The sequence below is a fragment of the Hyperolius riggenbachi genome, chromosome 4 (assembly GCF_040937935.1).
Source record: "Hyperolius riggenbachi isolate aHypRig1 chromosome 4, aHypRig1.pri, whole genome shotgun sequence".
NCBI lineage: Eukaryota > Metazoa > Chordata > Amphibia > Anura > Hyperoliidae > Hyperolius > Hyperolius riggenbachi.
Window position 1 is genome coordinate 207,624,066 of NC_090649.1, and position 27,809 is coordinate 207,651,874.

Below are 27,809 nucleotides of genomic sequence, written 5' to 3' on the forward strand. Positions count from 1 at the left end.
TAAAGGGGAGGAAGTTGAGAATTCTGATGCGGAATAACTTCTGACTGCCAATTCTGAGTCCCTGACTGAGAGCAACAGGGACTCAAGTTCTGAATCTGCTGTACCACCACCAGCTCAGCCAAGGAGAGGGTTACGGGTTAGGGGCACTGTTGCTGCCATAATTAGCTACCACAATTCAGCAGGTGAAGGCCCAACCTTTCCAGCTTCTGAACTCTGGAATGTCTGACAACCACCCTCTCAAATATGACCTCTGGCATAGCTGACAAGCACACTATAGAATCTGACCTCTGGCATGGCTAATGACCATTCTCTGACCTCTGGCATGGCTGACGACCACCCTCTGACCACTGGCACGGCTGCCGACCACCTTCTGGCCTCCACATTTCAACAGCTTTGACAGCGGTGAGTACCAACGTGTTTGTGTTTATGTTTAGAGACGTTGCTGTACTCCCATGTAGTATGAGAACTCGCCTACACAATCTGTTCATAGTATTCACAATTCCATTAGCCCTCATTCTATACGGATTTGGTAAAATTGTCCAATCAAAATTCAATGTGTGCACCAGGTTTTATTCTAAAAACTGTCCACTACAAAAAAAATGTTTTATATAAAACCTTAGTATGCTTTGCTAAAGCCACTTTCTATTATGACTGGCCAATCACTAACCAATTTTAGTACCGTGATGTAGTAGGAGGGATTACCTACACAATCTGCTGATAATATTCAATATCTGTTGACTCTCATACTAAAAGGAGGTGGTAAAATTGGTTGATGATTGGCTAATCATAATTAAAAGCGTGTACAAGGCTTAAAAAGAATGACACTGACTGTTGGTTTTATTATAGATACATTATTGTTACACTGGTTATATGTAGGAATTGACAGTGGCAGCTGGTACATGGAGCATAAGACAATTCCTGGGCAATTGTGGGAGTCACTGTGGTGCTTTAATCACACTAGAAGAAATATGGCGAGTTTGATTTGCCGCAGTACAACTGAGCAGGGGGAGGACTTGGAGGCCCCATCTCAGTAATTGCACTGGGTACTGGTGGTCTGCCTACACCACTGTAGGTTTTGGATAGACTCACCAACGCACAAGTTACAGGCTGTTATGTATCTACAGAACCATGGGGCACTACATGTATAATAATAACATGAAAAAAAATTATCAAAACCAGCTCTCCAAGGATAACCACTGCTTGAGAAATGTGTAAGCTAGGGATGGTCAATGAGATGTAAATCATTGTTGATGCAAGATTTTGAAAACTTTTCATGCAAATTTATAGACCAATCAAATTCCACCTCAGAGGGAACTGATTAGTCCATTTTCAAAATGCATAAAATTTGCATAATCTTGGATAAACATGGAATTGCATCTTATTGACCATCCCTTATGCTTAAGCAGAGAAGGAGGAAAAATAACCACTATTCAAAGCACACACCGAGGTGATTATTACCACTACAGAACCAAATGAAAGCTCGTGCAGTGACTGTTGGCAGAACCGGGACAAGGTTCTCCAGCACCCAAGGCTGAGACACCAAAGTGCGTCCCTCCTACACAAGCCATCACACACTGATTGATATTAGACTAAGAGGCACTTCCCCCCCCCCCCCCCCCCCCCCAACACCTTAATTTCTAGTTATCTGGTTTGCAGTCACTTCAATACAGTATATCCCTTTTTCTTATTTCTTTCTGCTTCAAACACAATGGGGAATGATAGCTGAGTGAGTTGAGTGCCTCCTTCTACACTGCGCCCTGAGACTGGAGCCCTTTCTTGCCTTTGCCTTGGCCCAGCCCTGACAGGAGGACATGTAAGTACCCCTGGTGCAGCTTTCCTAGTTCAGAACAACCTCTGCAGTCATTATGACTACACTACTAGGGGATTATGTGAGGACACGCCTGACGCTTCCATCAAGAAACAAAATAAAATAAAAACAAAAAAAACTTACCTCTTTCACTAAACCAAGTAGATCTGCTTCATAAGCCAAAATATCACCCATTTTATGATATACCTCTTCTCTTCCGCATAGCACGATGACTTAAAAACAAAGACAAAACAAAACTGCATGAGTAGCGCATTGTCTTAAAAACACACCCGATCCAAGGCAAAGCTATCTAAGGTGGGCACAGAGGTATGATCATGCTGGATCCATATACCTCTGTGCATTGTCTGTCGTACACACACACACACACACACACACACACACACACACACACACACACGTCTCACTCTTTCCATCTAAAAATGTTACTTTAGTTTTAAGTACATTTTTCAAGGATTGGGGTTACATACAGGGACCTGGGGGAAATGAGGAGCAGTACAGACACCGCACAGAGGTATGTGGCTCCAGCATGAACCTGCTTCTATACTTAGCTTAGGTAGCTTTGCCTCAAGTCAGGTATCCTTCAAATAGAAATGACAGAATACATCTGCACATTGGGAAAATCTTATATTTACATTCATGTGACAAACAATGCTGTAAATTATATAACGTTGCCTCCTAACTGCTTCATTCCCAGCCTCGTGCATTGTCCAGCTCCATATTCCCCATAAGTGTAGGGATAATGCAGAGACTCTGCATGGGCTCTCTCGAACGACCGATTAATAATCATAGCTTCCGCCGTCTTTTATCAATTACAAGTAAAAGTCATTTCATTGCAAATTAAATTCTAGATATACTTGGTGTGGTTATTTCATCATGAACTGATATGCTATAAAATGAATCTCCTGATGAGTAAGAATGTGAAACATGCTCAGTCATCCTAAACTGGCTAAAAACAAATATGACTTCTAGTGATATTAAGAAAAAAAGTCTCAAGATCAATTTGTGGATGGAATTGGTTTATGAAATGATGGCATAACATTATTACAGTACTGCTATTTAGTGAGTTACATTTCCATGTAGGAGCTAAAACTTATAAGTGTTACAGAGTTTCCTCCTCCCTTTCAGTCAGTTTTTGGGCTAACACCCAGGTACTGAGGTGAGCCTAAGTCTACTAAACACACAGAGAAAAGTGCCACACTTTAAAGTGCAATCACTCTATGCTTAGTACCATTACTTTCATTTTTTCACTTTTCTCTCACATCTTGTTTGTGCAGCTTGTCCATGTACGAGCATGGCTGCACTGTGTACAGTAGCACAGTGCCCACTCATGGACGGCTTGTTCCTCCATGCACAACCGGCTTTGTGCTGCTGTTCAGGTATGGGCCGTACTTGCAGGTGTGCAGGGCGGCTGCCCTTGTACACATGGGGGCACTATCATGAAGAGGGTCCCAGCAAGCAGTGGTGAGGAAAAGGATTGCGCAAAGCCTCTGGATCATCCACATTACAGAAAATGATTCTTTTATTTTTATACTTGTCCCTAATAGAGCTATTTCACTTCATTCCCTATTCTTGGTGACACTGTCAGTAACAGAGAAAGCGAGGGAAAATATTTGCAAATGGTGCAAACACGGACATAGAAACCTTTCAGAGATTCCAGACCATTCATTGAATTGCACACATTCACTTCCTGTTCATTAGGCAATTAAAATTTCTATATTATCTTATGAGAGCACCTAAACAAATAGTTTCCCTAGCACAGGGGTGTCAAACTCAAATATAAAGTTGGCCGGAATTGAACACTAGGACCAATTTGAGGGCCAACCTTAATATGTAGTGGCCACCTCCCTCCATTATAAAGTTTCCTTGTGCCTAATGGCCCCTTTCTCCTCGACAGCTCCCTGGTGTCTAGTGACACCCCCCCTCCCCCATATAGCCTCCCTGATGATTTAGGGCTTCACCTCCAATACAGCTTCCCTGGTGGTCTAGAGAGGGCCAAACATAATGCAAAGTGGGGAAATCACTTGAGGGCCAAATTTGATGGCTCTGTGAGCCAGATTTGGCTGACGGGCCAGAGTTTGACATGTAGGAAGAGCGAGCTGGTCATGAAAATATTGTAATTAACGTAAAGATAAATTCAACAGAGGTAAATATCTCTATACAAGGTCAAAGTGTTGCCCAGAAACAGCCACCTAAAATGAAAAAGCCTGTCTGCTATTCTATTTTGTTAATGTGTAACAGCTACTGTGTCTTTTATAATGCAGTAGCCCTGCTCAAGATCCTGCAAAATCAATTAACCCTTTGCACACTCACTGCAGACAAACCAACCATTCAGGAACCACTACTATCCTTACAGCTTAGTTAAAAGCAGAGGTGCATTATTTTGCGTAGTTGCATGTGTCTTGCAGAGGCCTGTATTTGTATGTGTCCTAACTCCAACACTATAACATGCATTAATGCAACATAAAAGCATACAGTGCATCAACCTTAGGTTATGATTAGGCGCACATATCCTAACATCCTCTCATGGGACTGATAGTCCATACGCACTATACACAAAACAGCACTGTGTGTATGAATGTATATTGTCGCATCCTTTGAGATTAGTCTGAAGCACTACAAGTCGCAAGAGAGGACACTAGGTTATGTACCCCTAATCTTTTGATAGATTGATGTACTGTATGCTTACATGTTGCATCATGCATGTTACAGGGCCAGAGTTGGAACAAATACAAATACAGGGGAGCCCCTGTGTATTGTATGCGACTACGCAAAACAACGCATTTTTTTGCAAACTATAATCTCTGTTTTAATTTTGCTGTAGGGATAGTGGTGGATCCTGAATGGTTAGTGTGCAATAAATATTTCCATGAGCGTGTGCAAGGGGGTAATTTTTGCTGTTTGATTGGCAACACCCCCTTTAGCACCTCCATTTTACCTTACATAAAAAGGCACTGTAGTGACATATAATAGTTACATAGTTATTTTGGTTGAAAAAAAGACATACGTCCATCGAGTTCAACCAGTATAAAGTACAACTCCAGCCTGCTCCCTCACATATCCCTGTTGATCCAGAGGAAGGCGAAAAAACCCTTACAAGGCATGGTCCAATTAGCCCCAAAAGGGAAAAAATCCTTCCCTACTCCAGATGGCAATCAGATAAAATCCCTGGATCTACATCATTCTGCCTTACCTAGTAATTGTAGCCATGGATGTCATTCAACTCAAGGAAAGCATCTAAGCCCCCTTTAAATGCAGGTAGAGAGTTTGCCATAACGACTTCCTGTGTCAATGCATTCCACATCTTAATCACTCTTACTGTAAAGAACCCTTTCCTACATAAATGGCTAAAACGTTTTTCCTCCATGCGCAGATCATGTCCTCTAGTCCTTTGAGAAGGCCTAGGGACAAAAAGCTCATCCGCCAAGCTATTATATTGCCCTCTGATGTATTTATACATGTTAATTAGATCTCCTCTAAGGCGCCTTTTCTCTAGACTAAATAAACCCAGTTTATCTAACCTTTCTTGGTAAGTGAGACCTTCCATCCCACGTATCAATTTTGTTGCTCGTCTCTGCACCTGCTCTAAAACTGCAATATCTTTTTTGTAATATGGTGCCCAGAACTGAATTCCATATTCCAGATGTGGCCTTACTAGAGAGTTAAACAGGGGCAATATTATGCTCGCATCTCGAGTTTTTATTTCCCTTTTAATGCATCCCAAAATTTTGTTAGCTTTAGCTGCAGCGGCTTGGCATTGAGTACGATTATTTAACTTGTTGTCGATGAGAACTCCTAAGTCCTTCTCCAAGTTTGATGTCCCCAACTGTCTCCCATTTATTTTGTATGGAGCTAGACCATTGGTACGACCAAAATGCATGACTTTACATTTTTCAACATTGAATTTCATCTGCCATGTATGTGCCCATATAGCCATCCTATCCAGATCCTGTTGCAATATGACAATATCTTCCTGAGAGTTGATGATTCTGCACAATTTTGTATCATCTGCAAAAATGGCAACATTGCTCACTACTGCATCCACTAGGTCATTAATAAATAAATTGATAAATTGAAGAGCACTGGACCCAGTACAGACCCCTGTGGTACCCCACTGCTAACAGTCTCCCATTTTGAGTATGATCCATTGACCACAACTCTTCGTTTTCTGTCCATTAGCCAGTTCCCTATCCAAGCACACAGACTCTTCCCCAGTCCTTGCATCCCCAACTTTTGCACCAGACTTTTGTGGGGAACAGTGTCGAAAGCCTTAGCAAAGTCCAAGTATATCACATCTACAGCATTCCCAATATCCATATTAGCATTCACTACCTCATAAAAGCTGAGCATGTTAGTCAAACAGGACCTGTCTTTAGTAAACCCATGTTGATAGAGTGCAGTAAATTATTCAGGATACTCTTACTGTAATTTTTCTGGTTTCAGCATCAGAAACCCTTCATATATCTATAGAATGCTGCATATACTGCCCTCCCAGTAATGTTACAGTACAACCTAGGCTGTTAAGCTGCACAGAAATCTCCTCCCAGAGCATTCTGGGAGACCAGTCATTATTTTCAATGGCTACAGAACATTTGAGTATACAAACATTCCACAGAGATGCACCTGACAGGACAAAATATTTCACCCGCCATGATATATTTGAAAATGTAAATCAGAGTTAGGAATGTTTTTTGCAAAGGGCAAACACTGACTACATTTATAAATGAATATTGTAAAAATGTTATTCCTTATATTATTTTCACTTCAGTTCCTCTTTTATGATGTCCATACATGATACCATTTGTTCATTTATTTTTTTCGATTAATTTAGTTAGATTATTCTGTTAGATCAAATAAAAAGACTTTACCAACATGTCAGAACGGATTTTTATTGAAAAAAAACAACGGGATAATCGTTCGTCCTTCTTGATCGAAAAAATGGTATTATTTTCGATTAGATCGTTTTGGTTGAATAAACTGGAACATCAAACGTTTTTTATTGTACCATGTATGGGCACCATAAGTGTCCTTACTTGAGGTGGTAAGCCTGGATTCTGTGTCTTTCCTGCTCAAGATCCAAACCTCCCTTTCTGTCACAGAAGTGCATATTTTACAAGCTAATCTCACAAAGTAAATGCACTTCAAGTAAAATATTTTATTCCTAATCATCCCAGTGCTTTAGAATTGTGAGCACAAGTGGAAAAGAAACGCTTCCTACCATCCCAGTACGGAAGAGGTTAGAAGAAAGTAAACTCCCATCCTGACATTCCCCACTGGTTAGTTCTCAAGGAAGAATAATGCGACTTCTGGAATTCTTGTCTCTAAACCAAAAGGTGTAATTTTACTTTATGGATTTACTGGATTAGAACTCCCTGTACTGAACAGTGGTCTGTTCCTTGTTTTGTTCAGCTGGCAAGCAATACAGACTCAAACTATACAATTTGATTACATCTTGAGGTAACTTTATTATGTTTTGTCTGACAATTCTCACGTCAAGTTATAACCATTGGGATTTCAATGAACTATAAAACAACCAAGTAATAAAAGAGAAAAAACACACGCATTAACAAGCTATAATATTTTTTTTTGCAGGATCTGTATCTGTAGCAAAGCAAACAAGTAAAATATAAAAGAAGTCAATTTTATTTCAGTGTTGTAATCATTGCCAGATATGTGCAAGTACACAATCAGCAAGTAGCACAGGAAGAGGTTTCTCCAACACAGCAATGAAAAGCACAATACTGACGTTCAAGTTTCGGAAATCAACTAGACACAAACACATTTAGGCCTGGTGCACACCAGAGGAGTTTTTCTGAGCGTTTTGAGTTTTTAAATCTACTGCTAATGTTATCCTATGTGTCTGTGCACACTGGAGCAATGAGGTTTTGTAAAAAAAAAAAACCATAGCATTACATTGGGAAGAGCTTTTAGAGTAGGGGTCTCAAACTCAATTTACCTGGGGGCCGCAGGAGGCAAAGTCAGGATGAGGCTGGGCCGCATAAGGAATTTCACAATCGCGGCGCATCGCCGCCTCTGCCCGCCCCTCTCACTCTTCCTTCACAGAGAGGGGCAGGGAGAGGCGGCGATCCGTGCGGCGATTGACGTCAGGAGGGGCAGAGCTGAAGCTGAAAGCTCTGCCCCTCCCAGGAAATGCCGGTGGATTGCCCCCCAGGCAACTTGGGGGCTCTGCAGCCCTCGTTTAGCGGCGGGGATGCGGCGGATTACTTGGGAGCACTGAAGCGAACTATAAGGAAGCTTTTGCCAGTGAGGGACACAAAATATTGTCTGGAGGGCCGCAAATGGCCCGCGGGCCGCGAGTTTCAGACCCCTGTTTTAGAGGTTTCAAAAGCTCTTCCCAATGTAATGCTATGGGTTTTTTTTTACAAAACCTCATTGCTCCAGTGTGCACAGACACATAGGATAACATTAGCAGCAGATTTAAAAACTCAAAACGCTCAGAAAAACTCCTCTGGTGTGCACCAGGCCTTAGAGCATAAGTGTGATATAAATTACAACCATAGGAGGTAATCAACACTAGTTCACAAACAAAAAGACACCTATTTAGGGCCCATTCACACTAGAAATCGCTAAACGCTAACGCAAAACGCTGTGCGTTTTTCTGGCGTTTTTTCCTAGCGTTTTTTCACTGTATAGAGAGCGTTTTTCCAGCGATTAGCGTTTTGCGATTTCTAGTTCAATTCAAATACTTTTACTGAAACGCTAATCGCTCCAGAATCGCTCAGAAAACGCTGCATGCAACGCGTTTGCGTTTCAGCAAATCGCTAAACGCTTAGATGAGAACACTTCCATACACTTTCATTGTGCACACGTTTTTCAAATCGCTAGCGGTTTTCAGCAAAGCTGAAATCGCTCTGAAAACGCACAAGTGTGAATGGGCCCTTAAGGTTGTGGGTTAAGGAACCCCATATAATGAATGTCAATGGGTAACTAAATAAATAATCCAACTAATGAATATCCATGAAAAAATAATTTTATTAGGGACGCATCCCATAAAAACAATAAAAAACAAAAAAAAACAGTACAATAAAATCCCCCATAAACACAGCAGATGAGCAGTACCCCTCCTTGCATGCTGCGGTTATAACAATATGGCTTTAATAATGGTATATATGACGGGGGTTACTAAAGTGCTAATTAATAAATTCCTGTGCTACTATACAAAAAGATCATTAAAAAACACTCTGTGCAAATCAGATTCCAAGTTTCGGAAATCCACAGCATCCAAAACAGCAAACTGAATCAATAACGCCATAAAGTTTTGTTTAATAGGGCACTGCACAAGAGTAACTTTTGTGAAAAAATGATTGCCGTTAAGGCTACTTGCACACCTTAGCAGTAGAGGTAGTTCGCACTCCAGTAGATATAATGTCGTTGTGATGTGCCTGGAAGTAAAGGACTTTCAGCCCCAAGTCCCAATCTTCAGTATATAATGATGAAATCCGGCACCATCAGTAATTTGCTCTTTCACTTTAATGACAAGGTACTGGCATAGTTACAACGTTTCGGAGGACTAACCTCCTTTGTCAAGTATTACCAGCATCTGAAGAAACACATAACATGTTGCAATATATATACAGCTTAATCTCAAAAATTGGCCAATCAGCTTTGCAGAGTCGCAATTTAGCGACCAATCCCCTTCCGTCCGCCGCGCGGACCTTATGGGGAACTGCTACTTAATATGCACAAGCTTCTGCTCCAATAGCAGAGCACTTACGGACAGTCCGCCGTGCGACGCACGGGGGCGGGGCCCAGACAGCCGCTCACAAATGCCGATCAATACGGGCGCATATCCCCAGATGACATCACATCAGGTACCGCCCCTAAGAAGAGCGGACCTGATGGGGGACAGCGCTCCGTAAGACGGAAGAAACTCCGCCTATGGGCAGCGTCGTGTGACATGCGCGATGGGCGAACTAAGTCCGCCCATCCCACCGTCACCAGGCAACCATCCAGGCGTCCACAGCCAGCGCGCTCGGCGCTGTCTAACTCAGTTGCAGCACCATATGGCGGAAGTCCATCTAAGGAAAAGAGAACACAATCACTACACCACAGATCAATACATAGCTCAGTGCTATTGGGCATCATATGCAGCAACGCAAAAATATAAACAAAATAAGAAACAGCAAGATTAATAAAATATTACTATATAAATGGCATCATATCATATTCCCTATTCATGCCTCTAGGTTCAAGTGTATCAAGTCTGCGTATCCAGATAGCCTCCCTATATAATAATTTTTTAACTCTATCACCCCCACGTCTAGGTGGCTGAACTTGCTCTAATATTTGGAACCTCAGCTGGCTTACAGAATGATTAGCATGACTAAAATGGGAAGGGACTGCCAGTTCATTGGCATGATTTCTAATTGTGCTCTTATGTGCTGATAGTCTGACTTTCATGGGTTGTGTGGTCTGCCCAATATAGAGAAGACCACACGGACACTTTAATGCATAAACAACATAACGTGAGTTGCAATCGAACTGTCCACCGATCCCAAACCTAGCACCCGAATGGGGATGTGAAACATAGTCACCTTTAATAACACTATGGCAATGGACACAATTTAAACAGGGATAGGTGCCATTGGGTCGAGCCGACAGAGCACCCCCATCCCTCTGGGTGCCCATATCCGCCCGCACCAATTTATCCCGTAGTGTTGGGGCACGTTTGTATGACATCAGTGGACAGCTCTGAAACTCTTCAATATGTGGAAAAGCAGTTTTAAGAATATTCCAATTGCTGCGTATGATGCCCGCCACTGCATCGCTATATACACTATTGACTCACAAATGGTACTCTCTTAGGGCTGGAACCCACAAGAGCGTTTTTTTGAGCATTTTGGCAGCGCTGCGATACGCTAGCGTTTTGCCAAAACGCTCAGCTGATGTTAATGGATGGGGCAACTTCTACAGGAGCGTTTGCGTTTCCCAGAAACGCAAACGCAGGACATGCAGCATTTTGGGAGCGTTAGCGCTTCAATGTAAAGTATTGAAACGCTAGCAGAAACGCTCAGCAAAACCTAAACTGAGCGGTTTTGCTAGCGTTTTGCGGTTCAGCACACTGTAACACAATGAAAAATAATTCACAGGACCAATCAGGATAAAAACGCAAAACGCAAAACGCTAGGCACCCGCTGGGGAAAAAAATACAATGTTGCAAAACACGACCAAAAACGCGCATGAATCCGCTTGCAAACCGCTCAGACAAAACGCTAGCGGTTGCGTTTTGCGTTTGCGTTTTTCAGTGGGTTCCAGGCCTTAGAGTTAGTTAGTCTACGACGAACATGTTGACTCCTATTTGTTCCCACATTGGTCCTAGCTCTACTAAGCAAACCTGTCCTGCATCTCATCTAATCGTTGTTCTCTAAGTTGTTCATTTTCTACTATCCTACTAATTCTCTGAAACTGACTTACTGGAATAGAACGTTTAGTGGCCGCCGGGTGGAAGCTGTCAAAACACAATGTTGAATTGGTGTCCGTAGGTTTAATATAAAGGTCTGTGCCCAACCTACCCCCTGTGACACACACCATTGTATCCAAAAAGCTCACCTCCCGGCAATCACTATGTATAGTGAGTCTAATGGCTGGACATTGCTCATGAAGGTTATCAACAAATTGTTGTAGGCTCGAATGTGACCCCCTCCACACGCAAAAGACATCATCAATGAAACGAAGCCAACAAAGGGCATTGCTAGTAAATATCTCGCTAGTATAAACGAATGTCTCCTCATAAGTGTTCATGAAGATGTTAGCGTAGGTGTGTGTCACAGGGGGTAGGTTGGGCACAGACCTTTATATTAAACCTACGGACACCAATTCAACATTGTGTTTTGATAGCTTCCACCCGGCGGCCACTAAACGTTCTATTCCAGTAAGTCAGTTTCAGAGAATTAGTAGGATAGTAGAAAATGAACAACTTAGAGAACAACGATTAGATGAGATGCAGGACAGGTTTGCTAAGAGACAGTATCCACAACGATTGCTTAGTAGAGCTAGGACCAATGTGGGAACAAATAGGAGTCAACATGTTCGTCGTAGACTAACTAACTCTAAGAGAGTACCATTTGTGAGTCAATACAGTGTATATAGCGATGCAGTGGCGGGCATCATACGCAGCAATTGGAATATTCTTAAAACTGCTTTTCCACATATTGAAGAGTTTCAGAGCTGTCCACTGATGTCATACAAACGTGCCCCAACACTACGGGATAAATTGGTGCGGGCGGATATGGGCACCCAGAGGGATGGGGGCGCTCTGTCGGCTCGACCCAATGGCACCTATCCCTGTTTAAATTGTGTCCATTGCCATAGTGTTATTAAAGGTGACTATGTTTCACATCCCCATTCGGGTGCTAGGTTTGGGATCGGTGGACAGTTCGATTGCAACTCACGTTATGTTGTTTATGCATTAAAGTGTCCGTGTGGTCTTCTCTATATTGGGCAGACCACACAACCCATGAAAGTCAGACTATCAGCACATAAGAGCACAATTAGAAATCATGCCAATGAACTGGCAGTCCCTTCCCATTTTAGTCATGCTAATCATTCTGTAAGCCAGCTGAGGTTCCAAATATTAGAGCAAGTTCAGCCACCTAGACGTGGGGGTGATAGAATAAAAAAATTATTATATAGGGAGGCTATCTGGATACGCAGACTTGATACACTTGAACCTAGAGGCATGAATAGGGAATATGATATGATGCCATTTATATAGTAATATTTTATTAATCTTGCTGTTTCTTATTTTGTTTATATTTTTGCGTTGCTGCATATGATGCCCAATAGCACTGAGCTATGTATTGATCTGTGGTGTAGTGATTATGTGCTCTCTTTTCCTTAGATGGACTTCCGCCATATGGTGCTGCAACTGAGTTAGACAGCGCCGAGCGCGCTGGCTGTGGACGCCTGGATGGTTGCCTGGTGACGGTGGGATGGGCGGACTTAGTTCGCCCATCGCGCATGTCACACGGCGCTGCCCATAGGCGGAGTTTCTTCCGTCTTACGGAGCGCTGTCCCCCATCAGGTCCGCTCTTCTTAGGGGCGGTACCTGATGTGATGTCATCTGGGGATATGTGCCCGTATTGGTCGGCGTTTGTGAGCGGCTGTCTGGGCCCCGCCCCCGTGCGTCGCACGGCGGACTGTCCGTAAGTGCTCTGCTATTGGAGCAGAAGCTTGGGCATATTAAGTAGCAGTTCCCCATAAGGTCCGCGCGGCGGACGGAAGGGGATTGGTCGCTAAATTGCGACTCTGCAAAGCTGATTGGCCAATTTTTGAGATTAAGCTGTATATATATTGCAACATGTTATGTGTTTCTTCAGATGCTGGTAATACTTGACAAAGGAGGTTAGTCCTCCGAAACGTTGTAACTATGCCAGTACCTTGTCATTAAAGTGAAAGAGCAAATTACTGATGGTGCCGGATTTCATCATTATTTATTGGCTACTTGCACACCAAGACGTTGCGTTAGGTGCTACGTTAAGGTCGCATAACGTGCACCTAACACAACGTATGGTGCTGCAAGTGAGTACGGTAGAGTGAGCCGCGTCAGGCGGCTCGATTCCTATAATGTCTCCCAGAGTGGCGCTGATTGGCCAGCGGGACCACGTGATGCGGAGTGAGACACTCCGCATCACGTGGTCCCGCCGGCCAATCAGCGGCCGCCAGTGCAGTGAATATTAAGTAGCCATGTGCGCGGCTACTGTAGCTGGCTCTCCCCGCCTCCTCTCCGCCCCCCACTGCGCATGTGCAAACAGTCTAACGCGGCTATAGCCGCTCCAACGCCGTAGCATGCTGCACTTTCCGGAGAACGTGCAGAGTTACATGTAACGCAACGTGGGCTGTGTGAACAGCCCACTTGTGTTACATTGCTGTGCGTTGGGGGAGCGTTACAGGCGCACTAACGTGCGCCTGTAACGTCTTAGTGTGTAAGCAGCCTAAAAGTGATATTCCTTCAAAGCAGTTTTTCTAGTTTGTTCTAACTTGGGCTTTGGGAAATGAGGTATACATAGACCTGGAATTTTAGTCTGCAGCTGATAGGCCACTAAAAACTAGGAAGTCCAGCCAAACTCCCAGATTTGGCCTCCTCTTCAGTGAAAGCAACTTGTGCCGCTAAGGTAGGAAGTCTGCTTACAGTGCTACTTTAAGCTGAGCGGACAGTGGGCCAGTAGTACAGGGCAACTTTAAAGTGTGCATAGGATAAAGGCGATGGCTAATTTGGATGCCGGTTGAAGCTGCAAGCAGAATATCAGCAATGCTGCCAATATTCTGCTAAGACAAGACCAGCTACATAAATTCTGTCCATAGCAACTACCTTTTCTATCCCCTACTGTAAACTAAACTCCTAACACTACCCATATCTTCTACACCTAAATATAACTCCTAAAATAGCCCCTAACACTGCCCATACTTTCTAAATGTAATTTTGGGGGCACTTTTTGCAGCCACCCAAATTATGCACTTCCACATGTAATTCAGGTTCCAGCTATTGCTAGCGCACAAATTACACACTAGGCGCCACTATACCCGCAATTAACAGGGCGCTCTATGGCGAAATCCAAATTACCAGGCGTTAATTAGGTAGCTTGTGTTACCCTACTAAGCACCCAGTGGTAGTAACAGTAAAATTGCTGTTGGCTGCCTGCGTATTAGGTGTGCTACAAACCAGCAGTTCTGCATGAATGCCTGCCTTACAGGGGCATACAATTAGGGAATACTGTAGAATAAATTACTGAATGGACAAAGCATCTTTTAATAACCTATCCTTAAGTGAACTGAAATGATGTAGTATACACAAGAAGTTCATTAAACAATGCCCATAACTTCAGCAAGTTAAAATAGCACTGTAAAGAAGAATGTGCTAAGACAGCACCAAGCCAATGTGCTGGGCTTAACAGATATGGGAAATGTTTGGATTTAGTAACTGCTGCTGAAGAAGGTGCCAGTTACTGCAATACCCTAGGATTCATACATTTCTCAGCATAACAATAATATTTGCTCTCATTATGTGAAAAAAAAGACTGACAAAATACTCTACGGAGATATTCCAAACTTACCCCAACTTATTTGCAAGATGAATACCCAATACTGTGACTTAAAGAGAACCCGAGGTGGGTTTGAAGAATATTATCTGCATACAGAGGCTGGATCTGCCTATACAGCCCAGCCTCTGTTGCTATCCCAAACCCCCCTAAAGTCCCCCTGCACTCTGCAATCCCTCGTAAATCACAGCCATGCTGCTGACAAACAGCTTGTCAGAGTTAGCTGTGTTTATCTCTATAGTGTCAGTCTGCTGCTCTCCCCACCTCCTGCAGAACTCCAGTCCCCGCCTGCATCCCTTCCCTCCCTGCTGATTGGAGGGAAGGGACGGGGGCAGGGACCGGAGCTATGCAGGAGGCGGGGGAGCAGCTGAGACTGACACTACAGATGTAAACACAGCCTCACAGCACGGCTGTGATTTATGAGGAATTGCAGAGTGCAGGGGGACCTTAGTGGGGTTTGGGATAGCAACAGAGCCTGGGCTGTATAGGCAGATCCAGCCTCTGTATGCAGATAACATTCTTTAAACACATCTCGGGTTCTCTTTAAAGGAATACTATCAATACCCAAGTGTTCTAAAATGATCATGTACAAATAATGTCTAAGTAGCTGTGTAAACATTTTCCTACTTTTCATGTTAAATAGAGGCAAAAGCTGTAATTTATTAAGGGTAGGATTTATCTATATTGGGAAAAATCAATTGCAGAAGGGGTGTCTGCTTCAATGCACAGCCAGAGTTGCATATCAGACTACAGAAAGCAAATATCAAACATATCAAACTCTGAAGGCAAAACCAGTATGAAAAAGCTGTGACAATTAGTTACATTTCCGCTGCTCTCTTCAGACACTTCAGTCAGAAACACAGGACACAGAAGCTGCAGCTGTTGGGAGCTTTCTCTCTGTCACACACAGAGTTACACATATAGTTTAATTTAGACACATAGAGACAGACACATAGACTGGAATTTCCCCTCTCCTCATGGCTCAGTCTGCCATCAGTTTTGGCTAAAGTTTGAAAGTATTTTGATAACAGTAAACAAAGAGGTTGCTACTAAAATGTATACACCAGTACTTAGCAGCACTTCCCAAACAATTCCTGTGTCAATTGAAAAAAATATGTGAATCGATAGTATTCCTTTAACTTTTTTTTTTTTTGCTTGGGGAAGGAGGAGGGGGGTGGCAGCAGATTTTTGCCAATTATTACGCCATTGCTTCATACCTCTATTGTATGATAATTCTTCCTTCCTCCAGCCATGTAAAAGATGCTGTTTTTCATATTCCCCTTTGCTAACAGCTTCACCAACACTAGCTCAGTCTCTGTGACAGCCTCAATATAAAGCATGTAAAATGTCCAGAGAGGCCATACATCTATCTTCAATAAGTTCATGTATATGTAGTAATATCAAAACTATTTCTGCCTCTTCAACATCATAAATGTAAATGTACTTTTTTTCTATACTTACTGTATATATCAGTTGCATCTGCACTAGGATTTTAATAATGAACCTGTATCCAAATCCTTTGAAAGTTTTATACATGTTGCCATGCCACTATTCCAGTGTTATTTTCTCTGATCCAAAAATTGCCCTTTTCCTTGTTATGTGTATGGAGCAAAACTTTTGTTTTCTGAAGTGCTACAGAAGATGACAGCACTATACAAATCAAGAGCAATCTGTACTGACAGTGACCTGACCACCTGCTGTGACATGTAGAAGGTCCAGTGGGATGCTTGTCACTGAAGCCTTAAGTTGCACCCAAGATCCCAGTCACTAAAGCTTTCTGTGGTGACTGGGCTACCAGTCACTGGAGCATCATACTACGCCTGGGACACCAATTACTGTGACCTCACACTACACCCAGGACGCCAATCACTGTGGCCTCATGCTACGCCAGGGACGCCAGTCACTGTGGCTTCATAAAAAACACCTGGGACACCAATCACGGTGGCCTCATGCTACACCCGGGACGCCAATCACGGTGGCCTCATGCTACACCCAGGATGCCAGTTACTGTGGCCTTATGCTACACCCGGGATGCCAGTCACTGTGGCCTCATGTTACACCCGGGACGCCAGTCACTGTGGCCTCATGCTACACCCGGGACGCCAGTCCCTGTGGCCTCATGCTATCCCCGGGACGCCAATCGCAGTGGCCTCATGCTACACCCGGGACGCCAGTCACTGTGGCCTCATGCTACACCCGGATGCCAGTCACTGTGCCAAATGTTACACCGGGACGTCAGTCACTGTGGCCTAATGTTACACCGGGACGTCAGTCACTGTGGCTTCATGCTACACCTGGGACGCCAATCACGGTGGCCTCATGCTACACCTGGGACGCCAGTCACTGTGGCCTCATGCTACACCCGGGACGCCAGTCACTGTGGCCTCATGCTACACCCGGGACGCCAGTCACTGTGGCCTCATGCTACACCCGGGACGCCAGTCACTGTGGCCTCATGCTACACCCGGGACGCCAGTCACTGTGGCCTCATGCTACACCCGGGACGCCAGTCACGGTGGCCTCATGCTACACCCGGGACGCCAGTCACTGTGGCCTCATGCTACACCCGGGACGCCAGTCACTGTGGCCTCATGCTACACCCGGGACGCCAGTCACTGTGGCCTCATGCTACACCCGGGACGCCAGTCACTGTGGCCTCATGCTACACCCGGGACGCCAGTCACTGTGGCCTCATGCTACACCCGGGACGCCAGTCACTGTGGCCTCATGCTACACCCGGGACGCCAGTCACTGTGGCCTCATGCTACACCCGGGACGCCAAGCCACTGTGGCCTCATGCTACACCCGGGACGCCAGTCCCTGTGGCCTCATGCTACACCCCGGACGCCAGTCACTGTGGCCTAATGTTACACCGGGACATCAGTCACTGTGGCCTCATGCTTCACCCGGGACAATCAGTCACTGTGGCCTCATGCTACACCTGGGATGCCAGTCACTGTGGCCTCATGCTACTCCAGGGATGCCAGTCACTGTGGCCTCATGCTACTCCTGGGATGCCAGTCACTGTGGCCTCATGCTACGTCCAGGATGCCAATCACAGTGGCCTCATGCTTCACCCGGGACAATCAGTCACTGTGGCCTCATGCTACTCCTGGGATGCCAGTCACTGTGGCCTCATGCTACTCCTGGGATGCCAGTCACTGTGGTCTCATGCTACTCCTGCGATGCCAGTCACTGTGGCCTCATGCTACTCCTGGGATGCCAGTCACTGTGGCCTCATGCTTCGCCCCGGACAGTCAGTCACTGTGGCCTCATGCTACACCCGGGACGCCAGTCACTGTGGCCTCATGCTACACCCGGGACGCCAGTCACTGTGGCCTCATGCTACACCCGGGACGCCAGTCACTGTGGCCTCATGCTACACCCGGGACGCCAGTCACTGTGGCCTCATGCTACACCCGGGACGCCAGTCACTGTGGCCTCATGCTACACCCGGGACGCCAGTCACTGTGGCCTCATGCTACACCCGGGACGCCAGTCACTGTGGCCTCATGCTACACCCGGGACGCCAGTCACTGTGGCCTCATGCTACACCCGGGACGCCAGTCACTGTGGCCTCATGCTACACCCGGGACGCCAGTCACTGTGGCCTCATGCTACACCCGGGACGCCAGTCACTGTGGCCTCATGCTACACCCGGGACGCCAGTCACTGTGGCCTCATGCTACACCCGGGAAGCCAGTCACTGTGGCCTCATGCTACACCCGGGAAGCCAGTCACTGTGGCCTCATGCTACACCCAGGACGCCAGTCACTGTGGCCTCATGCTACACCCGGGACGCCAGTCACTGTGGCCTCATGCTACACCCGGGAAGCCAGTCACTGTGGCCTCATGCTACACCCGGGACGCCAGTCACTGTGGCCTCATGCTACACCCGGGACGCCAGTCACTGTGGCCTCATGCTACACCCGGGACGCCAGTCACTGTGGCCTCATGCTACACCCGGGACGCCAGTCACTGTGGCCTCATGCTACACCCGGGACGCCAGTCACTGTGGCCTCATGCTACACCCGGGACGCCAGTCACTGTGGCCTCATGCTACACCCGGGAGGCCAGTCACTGTTGCCTCATGCTACACCCGGGACGCCAGTCACTGTGGCCTAATGTTACACCGGGACGTCAGTCACTGTGGCCTCATGCTTCACCCGGGACAATCAGTCACTGTGGCCTCATGCTACACCTGGGATGCCAGTCACTGTGGCCTCATGCTACTCCTGGGATGCCAGTCACTGTGGCCTCATGCTACTCCTGGGATGCCAGTCACTGTGGCCTCATGCTACGTCCAGGATGCCAATCACAGTGGCCTCATGCTTCACCCGGGACAATCAGTCACTGTGGCCTCATGCTACTCCTGGGATGCCAGTCACTGTGGCCTCATGCTACTCCTGGGATGCCAGTCACTGTGGCCTCATGCTACTCCTGGGATGCCAGTCACTGTGGCCTCATGCTTCGCCCCGGACAGTCAGTCACTGTGGCCTCATGCTACACCCGGGACGCCAGTCACTGTGGCCTCATGCTACACCCGGGACGCCAGTCACTGTGGCCTCATGCTACACCCGGGACGCCAGTCACTGTGGCCTCATGCTACACCCGGGACGCCAGTCACTGTGGCCTCATGCTACACCCGGACGCCAGTCACTGTGGCCTCATGCTACACCCGGGACGCCAGTCACTGTGGCCTCATGCTAAACCCGGGACGCCAGTCACTGTGGCCTCATGCTACACCCGGGACGCCAGTCACTGTGGCCTCATGCTACACCCGGGACGCCAGTCACTGTGGCCTCATGCTACACCCGGACGCCAGTCACTGTGGCCTCATGCTACACCCGGGACGCCAGTCACTGTGGCCTCATGCTAAACCCGCGACGCCAGTCACTGTGGCCTCATGCTACACCCGGGACGCCAGTCACTGTGGCCTCATGCTACACCCGGGACGCCAGTCACTGTGGCCTCATGCTACACCCGGGACGCCAGTCACTGTGGCCTCATGCTACACCCGGGACGCCAGTCACTGTGGCCTCATGCTACACCCGGGACGCCAGTCACTGTGGCCTCATGCTACACCCGGGACGCCAGTCACTGTGGCCTCATGCTACACCCGGGACGCCAGTCACTGTGGCCTCATGCTACACCCGGGACGCCAGTCACTGTGGCCTCATGCTACACCCGGGACGCCAGTCACTGTGGCCTCATGCTACACCCGGGACGCCAGTCACTGTGGCCTCATGCTACACCCGGGACGCCAGTCACTGTGGCCTCATGCTACACCCGGGACGCCAGTCACTGTGGCCTCATGCTACACCCGGGACGCCAGTCACTGTGGCCTCATGCTACACCCGGGACGCCAGTCACTGTGGCCTCATGCTACACCCGGGACGCCAGTCACTGTGGCCTCATGCTACACCCGGGACGCCAGTCACTGTGGCCTCATGCTACACCCGGGACGCCAGTCACTGTGGCCTCATGCTACACCCGGGACGCCAGTCACTGTGGCCTCATGCTACACCCGGGACGCCAGTCACTGTGGCCTCATGCTACACCCGGGACGCCAGTCACTGTGGCCTCATGCTACACCCGGGACGCCAGTCACTGTGGCCTCATGCTACACCCGGGACGCCAGTCACTGTGGCCTCATGCTACACCCGGGACGCCAGTCACTGTGGCCTCATGCTACACCCGGGACGCCAGTCACTGTGGCCTCATGCTACACCCGGGACGCCAGTCACTGTGGCCTCATGCTACACCCGGGACGCCAGTCACTGTGGCCTCATGCTACACCCGGGACGCCAGTCACTGTGGCCTCATGCTACACCCGGGACGCCAGTCACTGTGGCCTCATGCTACACCCGGGACGCCAGTCACTGTGGCCTCATGCTACACCCGGGACGCCAGTCACTGTGGCCTCCTGCTACACCCGGGACGCCAGTCACTGTGGCCTCATGCTACACCCGGGACGCCAGTCACTGTGGCCTCATGCTACACCCGGGACGCCAGTCACTGTGGCCTCATGCTACACCCGGGACGCCAGTCACTGTGGCCTCATGCTACTCCTGGGATGCCAGTCACTGTGGCCTCATGCTATTCCTGGGATGCCAGTCACTGTGGCCTCATGCTATTCCTGGGACGCCAGTCACTGTAGCCTCATGCTACACCTGGGACGCCAGTCACTGTGGCCTCATGCTACACCTGGGACGCCAGTCACTGTGGCCTCATGCTACTCCTGGGATGCCAGTCACTGTGGTCTCATGCTACACCTGGGACGCCAGTCACTGTGGCCTCATGGGACGCCAGTCACTGTGGCCTCATGCTACACCCAGGACACCAGTCACTGTGGCCTAATGTTACACCGGGACATCAGTCACTGTGGCCTAATGTTACACCGAACATCAGTCACTGTGGCCTAAGGCTATGTCCAGGACGCCAATCACTGTGGCCTCATGCTTCACCCGGGACAGTCAGTCACTGTGGCCTCATGCTACACCGGGACGCCAAGCCACTGTGGCCTCATGCTACACCCGGGACACCAAGCCACTGTGGCCTCATGCTACACCCGGGACGTCAATTACGGTTGACTCATGCTACACTCAGAACGCCAGTCACTATGGCCTCATGCTACGCCCGGGACAGCAGTCTCTGTGGCATCATGCTACACCTGGGACGCCAGTCACTGTGGCATCGTTCTACGTCCAGGACGCCAGTAGCTGTGGCCTCATGCTACGTCCAGGACGCCAATCACTGTGTCCTCGTGCTGTGCCTGGGACGCCAGTCACTGAGGCCTCATGCTACGCCTGGGACCTCAGTCACTAAGGCCTCATGCTACGCCTGGGACCTCAGTCACTAAGGCCTCATGCTACGCCTGGGACCTCAGTCACTAAGGCCTCATGCTACGCCTGGGACCTCAGTCACTAAGGCCTCATGCTACGCCTGGGACCTCAGTCACTAAGGCCTCATGCTACGCCTGGGACCTCAGTCACTAAGGCCTCATGCTACGCCTGGGACCTCAGTCACTAAGGCCTCATGCTACGCCTGGGACCTCAGTCACTAAGGCCTCATGCTACGCCTGGGACCTCAGTCACTAAGGCCTCATGCTACGCCTGGGACCTCAGTCACTAAGGCCTCATGCTACGCCTGGGACCTCAGTCACTAAGGCCTCATGCTACGCCTGGGACCTCAGTCACTAAGGCCTCATGCTACGCCTGGGACCTCAGTCACTAAGGCCTCATGCTACGCCTGGGACCTCAGTCACTAAGGCCTCATGCTACGCCTGGGACCTCAGTCACTAAGGCCTCATGCTACGCCTGGGACCTCAGTCACTAAGGCCTCATGCTACGCCTGGGACCTCAGTCACTAAGGCCTCATGCTACGCCTGGGACCTCAGTCACTAAGGCCTCATGCTACGCCTGGGACCTCAGTCACTAAGGCCTCATGCTACGCCTGGGACCTCAGTCACTAAGGCCTCATGCTACGCCTGGGACCTCAGTCACTAAGGCCTCATGCTACGCCTGGGAACTCAGTCACTAAGGCCTCATGCTACGCCTGGGAACTCAGTCACTAAGGCCTCATGCTACGCCTGGGACCTCAGTCACTAAGGCCTCATGCTACGCCTGGGAACTCAGTCACTAAGGCCTCATGCTACGCCTGGGAACTCAGTCACTAAGGCCTCATGCTACGCCTGGGAACTCAGTCACTAAGGCCTCATGCTACGCCAGGAACTCAGTCACTAAGGCCTCATGCTACGCCTGGGAACTCAGTCACTGAGGCCTCATGCAAAGCCTGAAACGCCAGTCACTGAGGCCTCATGCTAAGCCTGGGACTCCAGTTATTGAGGCCTCATGCTATGGCTGGAACGCCAGTCAGTGGGCGACAACTATAGCTGAGATTATACTTACCAGGGCAAAAAGCTGTGGCTGGGATAGGCCTCTGGACATGAGTCCAGACTAATGTTTCAGCTTAGAATCCGGGACGCCAGTCACTGAAGCCTCATGCTACACCCGGGACGCCAGGATGAATAGACATGCAGCAGCCTCCTAACCTGTTTTCACACTATTTTGGAAAATTGGACTGAACAAGTTCAACTGCCATTCAGGGTCTAGTTCACTTTAGGGGACCCAGCAGGAAGCCTCATAGGGAACAGTGCTCCAATCACAGTAAGGGCTCAAACCAACTAGCAGCCTTTTCTAAGCGCTAATGATTTGAAAGCTCTCAAGTGGGATCAAACCCATAGCCTTACATTAGCAAGAGCTTTTTTAAATCACAACTACTTAGTAACTTACTGCTAGTGGGTTCCAGGCCTAAGAGCCCATTCACACTAGGGCGATTTGCAGACGCCTTCTGCAGACTCCCAAATCGCTGGTGAATGCAAGGGTTTTGAAAAGCGCTACTTTAATTAATAGTATATGGCAGTGATCGCCAGCGATTTGAATGAAAATGCGGTGCATGTAGCACTTTTCCACGATTTTAGAGCAATCGTGGTTCAAATGTTTAAAAAGTTGCGAATCACAAATGCTGAAGAAAAAAAAAATAAAAAATTATCACATAAATGGATAGTGAAATTACTTGAAAAAAAAAAACATGATAAACATCCCCCCTGCAAAACACTAGCGATTTTGCTAGCATTTTGCAATCCCCAGGGTGAAACCTACAGAGTTGAGATTGGCCAAATAGTGTGGGTGTAGTTTACTACAACCTATTGAAAGCCTAGTAGTTCAAGAGGGTGCCGTTCACCCAATCACATTAGCTGACTATCCCTATGAGGTTTCCTGCTGGGTAGGAATTGCACGAACTGCTCGCTCTCAAACAGTCCATGGGTAGTCTACCTCTCGGTTACTTTTGGGTCGGCGAAGTCCGTCAGTAGTATGCTGGCCCGGCAGTGCGTGTCCTCAATTGCGCGTCTGTGTCCAGGCACCTATTTGTGACATCACGCGCATAGCGTGTCCGATCGAAGACACACCGCCAGGCCAGTGCCTGTGTACTACTGAAGGATCTCGCTGACCCGGAAGTAGCCCAGAGGTAGGCAACCCATGGACTGTATGAGAGGAAACAGTTCATGCCATCCCTACTGCTGGGTCACATAAAGTGAACTAATCCCCCATGAGGTGATGGACTAGACCAAAACCTGTCATATTTTTACTACTTACTGTAAAAAAAAAAAGTAATTGCATGTTTTACTCTGGGACAAATTTACATTAAATATAAATGCAATTTTACAATTTTTGTGATAGTTGTTCTTTAAAGTGAACCGGAGATGGTTCACTAGCCCGTATTTATACTTACCTGGGCTTCCTCCAGCCACATGAGCAGTGCGGCCTCCCTCATCAACCTCTTTGGCCCTTCCATTCCCTGCAATAGCTCCAAACAATCTGAGCAGTCGCAGGCTACTGCGCATGCCCGGCTTAGCCACGTGCGCACCCTTCATCACAACCACATGCAGAAAGCGATGACTGGCGGGATTACCGAAGTCATAGCGCCAGGACGGAGGGGCCAGAGGACTGCGAGGGAAGCCACACTGCTCATGGGGCTGGAGGAAGCCCCATGTAAGTATAAATATGGTACGCTTTAAAGTGTGGGGCTTCCTCCAACCCCATGAGCACTGGGGCCTCGCCATCCTCCTCGGGCCCCCTTCATTCTGGCTCTACGACTCCCAGTAATACGGTCAGTTGCAGCCCGGTTGCCTACTGCGCATGCGCAGCCGTGTGCGCCCCCTTCCTTGCGTTCCCGTCTTTTGTGCACAGTACTTCTCTGGTTCAGAATGCTCCAGGGGACGGGAGTGCCAAGAGGGGTGCCTTGATGCTCAGGCCGCGACTTCCCAGATTATTATAGCAGCAGAATGTGGGACCCGAGGAGGATGGCGAGGGAAGCCTGGTGCTCATGGGGCTGGAGGAAGCCCAAGGTAAATATAAAATAGAGTCTCGGGTTTCCTTTAAGCATTACATACTTACCACACATTCACACTTAGTTGGTCTGATACAAATGTTAAAATAATTAGTAAATGGGTCAACTGTGTCCATACTAAATATAAAAATTCTCATGGACAAGGGCTGGTCGTCGTCATCATCCTCATCAATGCATTCTGGCACCTGACCAGCTCCATAAACTTGAATGCAAGCTTAGCTGGACAAAGGTGTTTGTGTAAATGGGGAGGTAGATGTAATGCTGCTAAAACAACATATGTAGGTAGTAGGGAGAAAAAATAAACAATTTACTTTTAACAGGCGTTTCTGCTATTTTCTACTGCCCTTGCGCCCGAACCTCATCCTCTTCTAACATACAGGTATGACTATCAGACTGCTAAAACAAGCAGAGACCGCTGGATGAATAATGCTTCTATCCCGCCTACGTGACGTGTCACACCGGACTGGTATTACAATCCATTACCTCGCCTTATGTAGTATCGTCTCCCTGTAACATACAGGCTGGCTGTGCCACGCTACGGTTTGCAATTTGTATGGAGAAATTTCCAGCAAGCTTGTAGTCCCCAATGCAGGCCCAACAGACAGTTACGATGTAACCAAGGAGACGCTGTACTTCCGGGCACTCTGTCAGCCACACGACATTGATGAGGAGCCCACACTTCTCCACAACAGGATGCGGAACAGACGCCAATTGTAATTGTTGCAGAATGTAGCTTTTCCTGTCAGAATGCTGAAAAATAGGGTCCCGAAGAGTAGTACATTGTCTCAAGAACAATAAAGTTTTGTTGAAGAATTTAGCTACTAGTCGTCATGGAGACGGTCAGCTGACTTGTTGGCAGGCACCGTGTAGTTAGGTTGCACTTTCTGATAGCTATACCTATAAATAAGTGCAACTGGTTGCAAAATCTGATAAAGTTGCAAAAAATTTCACTACAACGGACTGGCTAGGCGTGGTAAATGTAAACAGCATGATGCAGAGCAGAGGCTTGTGTTGCCTTCAAGGTCCATAAAAAAAATCTGTCTGCTCTCTCACCATTGTAGTAATGACTGCACGTGTATAGCTAGATAAGTTATTAGACAGGTTGGGAAACGTTTTCGACAGTCCCTAGACTCCAGGGGCCATATGCAATTCACTTTTTCACCTGACTTTTCTTCTAGGAGATAATTTTTCATCTTCAATTTAGAATACGTTTTCAGCAATTTGCAAATGAAAGGTTCCCAAAAAGTAGGAGAAAGGGTACTATCAAAATTATTTTGAGTATTTTTTTGCTTGCTAGAGGTTTAAAACGCATTTTATTTACAAGTTTCAAAATATCACCTAGGAGAAAACTCAGGAGAAAAACTGAATTGCATATGGCCCCAGGAGGGCTGCTTCCAGCCTAATGTGAGAGACTGGCAGGGACCAGAGTAATATTCCATTGCTCCCAACTGTCCCTCTTTGGAGGGACAGTCCCTCTTTGAGGACCCTGTCTAGAGATGTCGCGAACCTCCGATTTTCGGTTCGCGAACTTCCGCGGAAGGTTCGGTTCACGTAAAAGTTCGCGAACCGCAATAGACTTCAATGGGGAGGCGAACTTTGAAAAATAGAAAAAATTATGCTGGCCACAAAAGTGATGGAAAAGTTGTTTCAAGGGGTCTAACACCTGGAGGGGGGCATAGCGGAGTGGGATACATGCCCAAAGTCCCGGGGAAAAATCTGGATTTGACGCAAAGCAGCGTTTTAAGGGCAGGAATCACATTGAATGCTAAATTGCAGGCCTAAAGTGCGTTCAAACATCTTGCATGGGTATACATCAATTAGGGAGTGTAATTAGAGTTCTGCTTCACACTGACACACCAAACTCACTGTGTAACGCACCGCAAACAGCTGTTTGCGTAGTGACGGCCGTTCTGGACTGGTGCGCACCGTGGCCAGAGTGTAGGCCGTGGTGTTTTTCAAGCCCATATGGTCGCCGGGCTGTGGTAGCTCAATGATAGAACAACAGTGACTGTCCAGCTGATCAAATTTGGTCTGACCACAATGAAGCAACAACCTTATTATCTTTTGTGTGCCACCCCCACCCGAGACACTCAAATAGCCGGCGGTCATTGCTTCATTGTGATGCGCAAGCCCCTTCACCGCGGCAAGGTAATGATCACGAAGGGGAATGGGCACATGTACATGCCTTTTGTTTTTTTGTTGCAGCCGCCCGTAGTGCAGCCAGAAAAATTAGGCAGGCATGTACACACACCAGAAAAATTTGTGTAGCGTCCGCTGCTAGCAGCGGCCTTAAAAATTCAAGAATCCGCCTAGAGTCCTGGACCCTGTTGGTGGTGGCGGAGAAGGCAGTCAAGCGGCCTGCAGGCAGAGATGCTGTGTGTGGGGACTGACTTAGTCTTCGGTCATGCAGTAGCCCTCCGTGATCCATTCCTCATTCATTTTGATAAAGGTCAGGTACTGAACACTGTCGTGACTTAGGCAACTTCTCTTCTCAGTAACTATGCCTCCAGCTGCACTGAAGGTCCTTTCTGACAGGACGCTTGCGGCAGGGCAAGAGAGAAGTTGTATGGCAAATTGGGACAGCTCTAGCCACAGGTCAAGCCTGCGCCACCAGTAGTCCAAGGGTTCATCGTCGCTTTTCGCAGAGTCTACATTCACACTCAAGGCCAGGTAGTTGGCTACCTGCCGGTCCAGGCGTTGGTGGAGGGTGGATCCGGAAGGACTATGGCGAGGAGTTGGACTAAAGAACGTCCGCATGTCCGACATCACCCTGAGATCGCTGGAGCGTCCTGTCCTTGCCTGCGTGGACTTGGGAGGAGGAGAGTTACTGCCAGTGGTACCTTGATTGCGTTGTGCAGCCACATCACCCTTAAACGCATTGTAAAGCATCATCGACAGCTTGTTCTGCAAGTGCTGCATCCTTTCCGCCTTGTGTTGACTTGATAACAGGTGCGCCACTTTGTGCCTGTACCGATGGTCTAGTAGCGTGGCCACCCAGTACAGGTCATTCGTCT

General features: G+C 47.7%; 1 protein-coding gene across 3 annotated transcripts in view; it reads right to left on the minus strand.

The window, feature by feature from the left end:
- The window catches only part of ARMC9 (armadillo repeat containing 9), a 294,287-nt gene extending 268,682 nt beyond the window's left edge, over positions 1-25,605 (minus strand). For all 3 annotated transcript variants that reach the window (XM_068281283.1, XM_068281282.1, XM_068281281.1), the window contains exons 1-2: positions 25,279-25,605; positions 1,952-2,040 (exon numbers count right to left, since the gene is read on the minus strand). In XM_068281283.1, the coding sequence (XP_068137384.1) occupies positions 1,952-2,002 (51 nt within the window). In that variant the 5' untranslated portion in view covers positions 2,003-2,040; positions 25,279-25,605. The remainder of the gene's footprint in view (positions 1-1,951; positions 2,041-25,278) is intronic.
- Between the last annotated feature and the right edge of the window lie 2,204 nt (positions 25,606-27,809).